Source organism: Thamnophis elegans, chromosome 7 (genome assembly GCF_009769535.1).
Source record: "Thamnophis elegans isolate rThaEle1 chromosome 7, rThaEle1.pri, whole genome shotgun sequence".
Classification (NCBI taxonomy): domain Eukaryota; kingdom Metazoa; phylum Chordata; class Lepidosauria; order Squamata; family Colubridae; genus Thamnophis; species Thamnophis elegans.
Window position 1 is genome coordinate 30744380 of NC_045547.1, and position 12137 is coordinate 30756516.

A 12137-nucleotide genomic window follows, 5' to 3' on the forward strand; every position below is an offset into this window, starting at 1 on the left:
TATATACGTCTAAGTGCTCTTCCTCTTAAACAGATATGATTGCCGTGGCTGAGTGTTATTTGCCTATATTTATATAGGGTTACGGGGGAAAAGACAAGTTTGTGCTGGATACTGCAGCATCTTGTTCAGACACAAGGCCACCTTTTAATCATTGGAATGTATAGTTGGTATGTTGGGGTTCTTCATATGAAAATTGCCATACACAATATGAATAGAACATTGCAAACTGCTTTTATTCACAGGAATTGAAATTCTGCTACATTATGTTTATTTTTGGTTAATTTTTACTTTAAAGTATAAGATCATCCAAATGGTGATTCTGGGTAGCTAACGTAAGGTTAAAAGCAAAGTAATGTGAAAGAATAGAGATTTCATCTTGGGAATGAAGAAGAGACCGTTGAAGCATTAAAGGAGATGAGAAAACAGAAAGTGTGAGAAAGGGACAGAATACAGATAAAGAGTTGGAAAGGACCTTGGAGGTCATCTAGTCCAACCCACTGCTCAAGCAGTAAACACAATATACCATTCCAGACAAAACCTCCAGTGATGGGAGCACCCATAACTTCTGAAGGCAAGCCATTCCATTACTTGATTGGATCTGCTTCTGAAAGGTATACATGGCCCTCCAACCAATAAATTGCAGCAAAAGTTAAAAAGTGGTTAAGAAATTCAGAAGGGTTTTCAAAGGCTCTAAATTTCACAGGTACATTTTGACACCCACCAAAACAGGCTCTCACTGACCAGCCGTGACTCTTGTCTAGCAGAAATGCTATCTGGTTTCTCTGCTCAGAAGTACCTTCGGTGAAAACTTTGCTTTGTAGTGCAACGCTTACATTCAAATCAATCCCACTTTGTATGATATTACAAGTCAATCCCTCCTTGATTTTGTATGATATAAAATGGGGCAGAGAGAAGAAACTCTTGACAGGCTATTAAGATGTTTTCATCCCATTCTATAACAATTAAAAATATTGTTGGAATTTTTCCTGCTTCTGAGTTTTGACCTGGCCTACGCTAAAGACCAAAAAGAGAAAACTACAGAACCAAATCAACCCACAAATATATTCCAGCCTCAGATATTGGGGCTATTTTAAACAATGTTATTAGTGTCTCCCTTTGAATTTGGGGGAAGTCTATTAGAGGTTAGAGATTATTTTTCTTACACAAAGGACAGGGAGCAATTAATGCAGGATTCCTTAATTACGTGCAATGGAATCCTGTTAGTTTAAAAACGATACATTCTCTATGCTAAATAGAATTCCAATAAGTATTTTTATTTTTCATTATTTAAATTCTAAAAGGAACCTTGGCTAATGCATTTTTGGAAATATTGATTTTTGAATTAATTTGGATTGGTTTTAATCTGAAAATAAATTTCAATTTCCAGAACCTTTATCGTTTGAATCCAAAACAAAGATTGCACAGTTTGAAGCCTGTACAATTTGCTTTTCTGCTATTATACCAGTGTTAAGAAAGTGAAAGCTATATCTGCTTTATTTTTAGGTGAGCAAATGATGTACATACTCTTCTTAAGTCAATCTTTTTCCTGGAACTTGGAAACAGAGCAATGATGAGGTTGCATGTAAAATGATACTTCTTGCCTACATCACAAGGTTGACTGCAGAGAAGAGAAAGAAAAAAGGCAGAAACTTCTATCACTTTATCATTTTCTACTTTATTACTTCAAATTAACAACCACAATAAAGCTCAAAAAAGTCCAATATTTACACAGGAAAAAAGTACAAAATTCCCACCCCCCAAAGTTCAATTTTTAGTTTTTTTGTTTTTGTTTTAAAATTACAAAGTAATAAAAAGGTTTTTTTTTACTTAATTAAAAAAAAGGAGAGAGAGACACAGTAAGCAGGGTAAATAAATTAGGGGAAAACAACAACAAAAAACCTGTGTTAAATAGAAGAATTAAAAAAAGAAACCCAAAAACGCCAAGGCCGAATCCACTTCCAAACATTCCAGACTGCCCAACGTTTAAAAAAAATAAAATCCAAGCTATAGGGCTGGAGGACAGTTGATGATGGCTGTGATGCAGAACTAAAGACATTGTTTTCTTGAATAAAACCTAAATATTTAAAAACAAGAACGGGGCAAAAAGGTGGAAGAAATCTTCTTACTGAGGAGGGAAGATGCGTCTGTCCTTCTAAAATTGATGGTACAAGGAGAAACCTCTGCAATCACGTGGCTTCGACTCCCACCCCCTTCATTCACATACCCCTCCCTTTTCCTCAGCTCCATCCCTACTCCTGCAGGAAAATAACAAAAAAGAAATAAAAATAATAAAACTAAGCACATCCAAACTGGTTGCTTGAGAGAGAGAGAGAGAGAGAGACTGCCATCCCTTGCACTAGAAGCAGGGTACGTTTCTACACCTTCACATTTGTTGCTGACTTGCACAGCAGATATCGCTACCCACATCCACACCCTTAACACACAACTGCTGCCGTGCCAGTCCTGTTCACCTTATTGGTATGCCTGTAGCATCCCACAGGAATGCACACACAGGGGCAGTGGTGTCCCCAAAAGAAAGAATGCCTGAATACAAATAGCAGCCTTCGTCCACTGAATCTCCCCTGGAGGCAGTGCCAGCTTCCCACTGCAGCCAAATTTGAAATGAATGTTAAACCACCTCCTGAAGCTCCTTGGAGCTGGAATTTTTAAAGTCTCCTGTAAACATCCTCCTCCCCACCCAAGAACCACAGAACAAAGATGTGATTAAAATTGTGTTGGAAACCTTCTTTTCTTAACTATCTGGATTTTCAAAAACAATATCAAATAAGGCTTCTCTCTTTTTTTTTTTGTGAGCAATACATATAGATCGGAAAGGGGAGCAGAAAGATCTGGGTGGTAGCCACGGCCTGCTGGCATGAGACGGGCAAGGCCTATGGAGAGGAAGCTGCACAACAGCAGCAAAGGTGTTCCTGCAAGGCTCCTGCATGAGTGAATCGTCAAAGGCAATTTGGTTCGGGAACACAGCCGATGATCTCAGGAAAGACAAGAATGCCAGCACAGGGCAGATCCTCTCCTTGTTGCTGGCAGGGAAAAAAAAGGTTGGCTTTTTTTGTTTGTTTTTTCCTTTTAATTTGTTTTTGTTGTTTTGTTTTTTAAAAGAAAAATACAGTGAAGACACTAGAAAAGGAAAAGAAAAGAACAGAGTGTTATAAAGAGGTTTCTTCTCAGAAATTCAAACATTGGGATTGTTTTCTGATAAACTGGCTCAGTGCTAAATGAGTCACCACTTATTTTCATGAAGGAATCCCCTTGCCTATCAATCTTTGGAACTTTAAGGGCTAGCAACTGCATTGAAAGAAGGAAAATAATACCCATATCTGCACTCATGTTTTTAAAGCTATCCATCAATCAGAATTTATACAATATTGTTTTATTTGCAAGAAGTGCAAAGTTATCTCTGGAGCTTCAAGGTGTTTTCATGTTTGATTACTTTGCTTTTAAGAAATTTTCTACCAATTCACAGTGAATATTTTTAAGAACCAAACTGAAACCACGGAGATAAAAGTGAAACACAAAATTGTCTAAAGTGCTGTATTTATTTTATGTACACTATCTGTGTTTCTTGCTCCTATGATGTGAAACCCACAGTTGCATAGATCTAGATCTGCTTTTTAAAGAAAAGAACATCTAATTCTAATGAATTGGCAGTAAAATTAAATAATGGCAATTCTCCTTAGGCTATGGTGTTTTTTCTCAATCTCAGCAACTTTTAAGATTCATGGACTTCTCCTAGCAGGCTAGCTGGGGAATTCGGGAAATTGAAGTCCACATATAGTATCTTAAAGATGTTGAGGTTAAGAAAAACAGACCTATACCCTTCCCCTGACCCCAAGACAAATATTCACTATCATATAAATCCTTACAGAAGAAATATTTTATTCTATTAAATCTATACCTGATTTTCTTTCAGGAACTTGAAGCAACAATACAAATCCCCCCATGACAGACCTAGTATTATAGTTAGCAATAATCAAATGGGGATGTGAAACTAATAACCCTATCCCAAGTCCAACACCATAAATACTACAGGACAGCTCTTCAACAAATGTTACATAATAATTATTTCGATTCAGGCTTTCAAGAATGTCTCTGGTGAAACAATACCAATACCCTGCTACTTGCTGCTCCTAGCACTCAAACTGCCAGTGGGGATCAATACTTCTGTGAAATCTTGTATTACACTTGCACAATTCCAAGGTAATAAATTACCATGTCACATGTCTAACACACACTAATTGTAAGAACTGGCTGTATTATTATTATTATTGTTGTTGTTACTATTATTATTATTATTATTATTATTATTATTATTATTTTTGGTGAGGTTCACAGCCTTTGGAGTTGGTTGGTAGCTCAACAGCTCAAGTCCTAACCAAGGACCTAGGAACTGTTAAGGTATTATTATTATTATTAGGTTAATCTTTGGTTTATTATCTATCATTATTATTATTAATTATCATTATTATTATTAATTATATACTTTACTCATTAAACATGAAACTCAGCCAACTGAACATTCAAAAATGCATTACAAATACCAGTGACTGATGCTAATGGTTGATACGGTTTGCTGCCAGCGTCCTAAGTGTCAACCAGGTACCTTCTTAAAATATAAGATGTTCCGAGTAGCGCAGTTTTTTTGCAGTTCCGCTGGTGTTATTGCAGGAAGCTGCAATTTGTTGATGTATCTTGTAAAATTCTTGGACATGGTGCCAAGTGTCCTGATGACAATCACTGAGGACCCAGATTGTTGGGGGCAATATGCTGACTCTCTGTAAACCGCTTAGAGAGGGCTGAAATCCCTATGAAGCGGTATATAAGTCTATTGCTATTGCTATTGTTCCATGCTTCATCCATAGCCGTGCAGTTTCGATGGCCAGGTCGCAATATTTCATGATTTTTTCTAGTTCTTTTTCTTCAACTCTGGCATTATTATTATTATTATTATTATTATTATTATTATTATTATTATTATTATTTGTAGAACATTATGTCCCTTATTGCAAGGCAGGAAAAAGAGTCCAGTTTTCTCGTCATGGGATGAGGTCATTTGGGCCTTTTAAAACATCCCAACTATCCCATTTCCATTTCATTGAGATTTAAGCATGTGGACCCTGCATGAGTCACCATTTGCTTGATCACATAATAATATGAGCCGTGGTGGTGCATTGGTTAGTGCAGTACTGCAGACTACTGCAGATCAAATCTCACCAGGCTTGATCAAGGTTGACTCAGCCTTCCATCCTTCTGAGGTGGGTAAAATGAGGACCCAGATTGTTGGGGGAAATATGCTGACTCTGTAAATCACTTAGAGAGGGCTGTAAAGCACTCTGAAGCAGTATGTAAGTCTAAGTACTATTGCTATAATGCTGTCATAACAGGCTGCCAAGGCAGGCACTCACCTAAGCAAACACTGGTCTGGTGGAATCCACTCTTCATTTCCCCAGGTGATCAAATGGCACACTGGTCTGCAATAAATAAAGAACTGAATAGGCTGCAGAAGGAGACCATAGGAAAGGTACAGACGGATTGCTCTAGTTCAGTTCTTATGGTGTGCCACAATTGTGTGTGTCCGTGCTATCAGGCGCGCACGTGTGCCCACACCAATTCAATCCTCCCCACCCCCCTGCACATGCGCCCTCCCTGTGCATGCACACATGACCCCTTCCCAGGCTCCAGAGGCTTTCCTGAATCCTGGGGAGGGTGAAAACAGCTCCCCCTGCCCCCCTAAAGACCAAAAATCAGCTGGCTAACACATGCATGCACACCAGAGCTGATGACTGGCGTGCCAGGAAATATGGCTCTGCATGCCACCTGTGGCATGTGTGCCATAGGTTTGCTACCACAACCCTAGTTCCCCTCTCTCCCTTCTGAAGAGGTGATTCATCGCATTCCCTCTCCTAAAATGTATCCCTCTGTCCTCACCCTGAGAAAGATTTTCATCAATGTATTAAATGGATAACTTAGGGTGAATGCATTTTTTTAATTTTTAAAATGTCCTTCCCAAGATGACTTAGATATTCTTGAATCTACTGGAAAAGGAATTTTCATACTTAGCAAATCCACAAAAATAGACGATGATGCCAACTCAAAGGTTACAAAGGCAGTTGGGACCAGAATTTCTGCCACTAAGCAATACAGTCATAAAGGGCAACATCCTGGGACTGACTGTATGTCAATGAAGATTTCTGTCATTCAGGCAGAGTTGCTTGGAAGAGTCATGGCAACTGGATTTCTTTTCTTCTTGGTTCAAAACATTTCATGGCTTATCCAAATAGCTTCTTCAGCCTGAACAAGTTGGTTAGAAGGATCCCATAAATGTCCTTCAGGGAGGTTTTATTTCTCATCTAACCTGCATAGGCTCGTTAGTTGAGTAGGCAGAGAGTTATTGGGATGTAAATGTTCCAACAGTTAAATCATCTACCCTAGTAAAGTCATTAAGAGTGCCCTCCCTGGTGAACCTGAGAAGTGGTTTCGGTCTTCCTGGGGAATGGTGAAAGAGCAGCATAAAGAATGGGGCACATACTGTGTCTGAGGCCTCCATCTCTACCAAGGAAAGGATTTTCCACTCTAGCATAAATGGACTCCTTCACTTCTCTCTCAAACCATCCATCTTCCCTATCCAAAATGTAAACATTATTATCCTCCAAACAGCACCCTTTTTCTTCTAAATGAAGGTGCCCTGCCAATTCTGGTCCTGCAGTGTTGCTTTTCCTGTGCTGGGGGCCACCTTCTTGTGTAAAGGCTGCTTGGTTTTCTCCAATGTAGAGCTCTGAACACTCCTCACTGGGCTGGACTGCCATGCACATTACCCTTATATTTTGGTATCCGCTCTTTAGGATGGACCAGCCTCTCCTAGTGTGTTGGTGGGTTTGAAGAACACAGGTATGTGGCATTTTCCAAATATCCGTTTTAGTTTCTCCAATAAAGCCAGTGGGGTAAGGAATGACCAGATTTTTCTGTTGACTTTGAGTCTCAGCTTTGCCTGCAATTCTTTTGTTGGATCCAAATGCTGATTTAATAAAAGTCCAATTTGGATGCACGCTGGCTTTAAGAATTGCCAGGTGCCTATTTTACTTCTTTTAGGCATGCCTGGTGGTGGGGATGTTTTCTGTCCTGTGATGTAGTGTCCCAATGACTCCTCTATTTTGTGTTGAAATGTATGGTGAGAATCAAACAGCAGATATTGGCATCTGTGTATGGGTTTCCTATAGATCTCTATTTCTAGGATGCCAATGGTTCCAATCAGAACCTCACTCTAGGAATGCCAGCCTGTTGTCCTTGGTGTCTTACCAAGTCTTGGTGTTACTTGATGTTTTAATCCAGTGTCTGTATGGTCTGTGAAAGCCTGTACTTCCTGGATCTAGATTTCTACACAGGTGACTGCATTGCTTGGGGACAAAAATCTCTGCAGTTCCTATTGAGCAAGCACCTCCTTGCAAGTTCCTGCCAGCTTCCAACAATCAAAGTCAACAGAGAAGCTGGCAGGAAGTTGCAAGTCCCAGGTGACTTGCAAGCCAGGCCAGCATGTAGGTAAATGGCTGCTGCCAGGTGGGAGAGATTGTGTGAGTGATGGGGGAGGTGCAGTGTTAGTGTAGCAGGTCTGCTGGGTTGTCCAGAACTTGAAGGAGCCACCATAACTACATTGTAAATTCAAATGGTCACTGAACAAGTCACTGTAAACCAAGGACTACCTGTAGATACTTCTCAGAATCCAAGGAAGTTGAGGTATCATATATCAATAATATTTATCCTCTCTTTGCCTGATTAGATGGACTGTTCAGTGGGCTAGGATGGGATGTACTTAAGCTTTTATTGCTGGTCTTACTTGCTCTGATGATTTTTATCCTAAATATTTTTTTCAGTGAAACAGGATCATCAAAAGAAATTCACCTGTGATGCTGAAATCCGTGACACTTCTTGCCGTCCTGTGAGGTCAGACGAGGAGATGTTGGCGGGGGCTCCTCGGTGTAACCTCATGCTGACCTTGCGTTCCCTGTCTACCCGTGAAATTGCCCTGGGAGATGTGTTTCCTGGCAAGAAAGGAGTAATTATTTATAACATTGATATTTTGCAGTTATATAATGATGATGACAGAAGAAAGGAAGAAAAGAAAAAGAAAGAAAAAGTTATAGGATGGGAACAGGGAAGTGTCCATGGAAGGGAAGGCTACATCCTATGGGCCCTGGGATGTTAAGTTTGTTGGATTTGTACTCTGAAAAGAAGGAGAGCTCCTGCTTCTAATACTGGAAGGGAGATGGACTTGTTCTTCAACGGGTTCCATAATTGGGATTAATCTATTCCAGTTTTGAAACTGAAATATATTTACCGTATTTTTCGGACGCACCAGAGTATAAGATGCACCAAGGTTTTGAAGAGGCAATATTTTAAAAAGTAGGTAGGTAGATAGGATAGAGACACACAGAGAAATACAGTAGGTAGATAGGGAAAAAGAGAGAGTAGTTAGGTAGATAAAGGGATAAAAAGAGAAATAGAGAGAAATAAATAAATGTAGGTAGGGAGGTAGGGAGAGAGTGTGTAGGTAGAGGAAGAGAGAGAGAGAGAGAGAGAAATAGAAAGATAGAGAGAAATACAATAGATAGGTAGGGAGAGAAAGAGTAGGTAGGTAGGTAGGTAAAGGGAGAGAGAGAGAGAGAGAGAGAAATACAGTAGGTAGGTAGGTAGGTAGGTAGTGTGTGTGTGTGTGTGTAGGTAGGTAGGTAGGTAGATAAAGGAATAGAGAGAGATAGAGAAATAGAGAGATTGAGTGTAGGTAGGTAGAGGGATAGAGAGAGAGAAATAGGAAGAAATCTACACTAGGTAGGGAGAGTGTGTGTATGTATGTAGGTAGGTAGGTAGAGGGATAGAGAAAGAGAAATAGAGAGAGAAATACAGTAGATAAGTAGGTGTTTCTGCTGGCTTAGCACTTGATCAATGTAATTCTCTTCAAAGTTTTTGCACTCTGCAAACCTCACGAAAATGGCCTCTTTTTTTTTCTTTAAAGGCATGAATAGCCTTGGGGGAGGCTTGCAGAGTGCTCCTAGGGGAGTGTTGCAAAAAACGGCCTATTTTTCATGAAAACGGGCCCGTTTTTTGTAAAAAAAATGCATGCATAGCCTTATGGAGGCTTATAAAGTGCTGCTGGGGCGGGGGACCAAAAAACGGGCCATTTCTGCTCTCCCTAGCTTCCAGGAGCTCTCTGAAAGCCTCCATAAGGCTATGCACGGACATTTTGGTGAAGGGTGTGTGGCTCCGGGAGGCAAAAAATACTATGTTCGGTGTATAAGACACGCAGATTTTCAGCCTCTTTTTTGAGGAAAAAAGGTGTGTCTTGTACTCTGAAAAATACGGTACTCTTTATTGGCTTTAATAAGAGATTCCTTTAAAAAAAAATTACATCTTATTTTTGAGGGATAAATTTTCTGAAACAGAAGATAGGGTCGACCAGTCAAGATTTGGGATGAAAAGAAAGTGCTGAAATGCGCAATAGATCAGCATGGCTTACATGCCATTTTCTGTCTACTCACCAGACTGCTGGATGCGGGAAGTAGGCGTGGAGGCCATGGGTTCAGCGACATTGCGGAGGCGGTTAGCAGTGGCCCCAGCAGGAGGGCCAGGAGGCAGTGCCCGCGTAGCAGAACCCCGGAGCTGCCCCATCCTTTCCTCTCGTTCATGCTCTCGCCTCTCCCGGTCCATATCCTCAGGATTCCGGGCTGCTCCCTGAAATATTTAATGGCCCACGATGCTTTAATAACCACTGGGAGGTATCAATCGCCTTATGTACAAGCATGAGCAACTGCAACAGCAGCTGAGAAAAGCTGAGAAGCAAAACTCCCCGATTTCCCCTACTGAGTCAGAGTCTATTTCGCAAAACTTTCCCAAGTTCCTCCACTTCTGAGTGGGACAAGAAGTATGTGTGTGTAAGTCTGTAGCCATCAAGCTCTCTGCTTACACATTCAACTTTTGCTGTACATCAGTATTTATCCTTTCAGTTCTGCTGTCCTAAGGGAAAAGAAATCTAGCCAAGCAATATTCCGACTGAAGATTCAGTAAAACATCCGGATCCATTATTGTAGTTGTAAAACATAAAGGCACTTGGAAAATAGATGCACCTTTGGAACTTAACATCTTAAAATATAGAAAATTAAATTTGTTTTACTGTATTAACTACCTACTTAGAAAGAATTAAAATGTGGGCACTTCCCACTTGTCTGTCTTGCCACAGGGCTTGTGTGGCTATGTGCCAATGAGAAAATATACAGGACTTGGATCTGTCTTGGGAGTTCCTATGCACTTAGGTCTTGGTGCTACTTTTTAGGCACTATAAAAGCCACGATAACCAGTACACTGAAAAGTTTATTTCACAAGGAAAGCTGCTCAATTTAGAACCCCATAAATACAATACAGGATTTCATCCCATTCCCCCCACCAACTACTAACTGGATATTACAAGAACCAAAGTCCAACAAATTGGAGGGAACCAGGTTGCAAATTCTGGCCAATTTGCACTACAGGGACTCCAAAATGTAATCCAGCATTAAAGAGAGAATGGCTTCCTTAGCCTTCAGCCTCTCCCCCATCTATCTGCAGCCCCCTGATATTGAAATAATTCTACTAATACCAATCACCCCCCACTTTAAAAATTTGGGTTACTCACAAATTTGAGCATATTCCAGTCAAATACATAGTCATAGGAGAAACCCTGACGGTGGAAGAGATTGCGGAACAGCTGCCTCAGATAAGAGTAATCTGGTTTGTCATCAAACCGCAGTGAACGGCAGAAGTTGAGGTATGTAGAGAACTCAGCTGGGGCAGAAATGAGAGACGGCAACAAGGAATAATTAGCAAGAACAATTTTATTCCTCTCTAGGCACTGTTATTCCCCCACCCCCACCCTGCCTATATATAGTTTCATGCTATAGATCCCAACAGCACTAGTCCAGTTCAGAGGGCAATGAAAGCCTTCTGTCTGCAGTGCACACATTAATCTTGAGAAGTGAAGGGGGTCATCCTAGTCATCTAGATAAAATAGGAGCCTCCAAACATTTGGAGACACAGGAAAAATTTGGAATTCTGAAAGCCCACTATAGACACTCCTCAAAATGACTGCCGTGATGGATGTGGCCAGTCACAAAATACCTATTTTTAATAGCGCTTAGCAATAGCACTTAGTCTTATATACCGCTTCATAGTGCTTTTACAGCCCCCTCTAAGCAAATTCAGAGAGGCAGCCTATTGCCCCCAACAATCTGGGTCCTCATTTTACCAACCTCGGAAGGATGGAAGGCTGAGTCAACCTTGAGCCTGGTGAGATTCGAACTGCTGAACTGCTGGCAGTCAGCAATTAGCCTGCAATACTGCATTCACTGCACAGCATGGCTCATATTAAACGACAAACTGGGGAGACCTGCTCTCAATTGTCTTTCTAACTATCTCCAAGGTTGCCTTTTTCGTAAACAAGTGAATCCCCAAACTAAGCTACAGATCCCTTCCTTTTTTTTCTGTTTTTTTTCCCCCCGTTCTGGCATATGCCAGTTTGTATATACCGGGGATTTTAGAAAAACTGCTGGTATATACACAGACTACTGAAATATTATTGGAAATATTTGCAGTTCTCAAATGTGCTAGCTTTGTAGCAAGACATCTTCCCATTTAACTTTTTTTTAGTTATGAAAATAGAAAAAAAATGTCAGGCAAATATCAAGACAGCTACCCAATGACACACCAACGTTTGCAGATACCACACTAAAGGCCCAAAAGATGAAAATCCATTTTGTCTTTTGATTCTTTTAAAATTAAAATTAAGATGGATGTATTGGAGACAGGATTAATCTATTCCAGCTATTAAAATCCTCCCTGGAGTTCCCCTTTGGCTCCTTGTCACTAAAAGAGGATCTAACTATTTTGGCCATGGCTCTCTGGATCTTTTCCAAAGCTGAACCTAATTCTGCACTCTGCACCCATCCCCCGCTCAAGTAAACATATTATTTATTCACGCTAATCCTTGGTCCTATTTTCATCTTTTTACTCCAATCCACTTATGGAGCCATCTAAACTTGCAACTTTCCCTTCTAAATCCATACAAACTAATCTGCATACCATCTTTCTAACAGCTA

General features: G+C 40.3%; 1 protein-coding gene and 1 long non-coding RNA gene across 4 annotated transcripts in view; one reads left to right on the forward strand and one right to left on the reverse strand.

Annotated features, from left to right (window-relative positions):
- Positions 1–1655: 1655 nt before the first annotated feature.
- Positions 1656–12137, reverse strand: part of LOC116511092 (casein kinase I) — a 41037-nt gene continuing 30555 nt past the window's right edge. For all 3 annotated transcript variants that reach the window (XM_032220897.1, XM_032220898.1, XM_032220899.1), the window contains 5 exons: positions 10679–10827; positions 9549–9741; positions 7915–8054; positions 5424–5489; positions 1656–3138 (listed from right to left, as the gene is read on the reverse strand). In XM_032220897.1, coding sequence (XP_032076788.1) covers positions 5457–5489; positions 7915–8054; positions 9549–9741; positions 10679–10827 — 515 coding nt within the window. In that variant the 3' untranslated portion in view covers positions 1656–3138; positions 5424–5456. The remainder of the gene's footprint in view (positions 3139–5423; positions 5490–7914; positions 8055–9548; positions 9742–10678; positions 10828–12137) is intronic.
- Positions 2975–7904, forward strand: LOC116511093. The gene is made up of 3 exons (XR_004255718.1): positions 2975–3059; positions 4095–4218; positions 6861–7904. It is a non-coding gene; the product is annotated as an uncharacterized LOC116511093 (long non-coding RNA).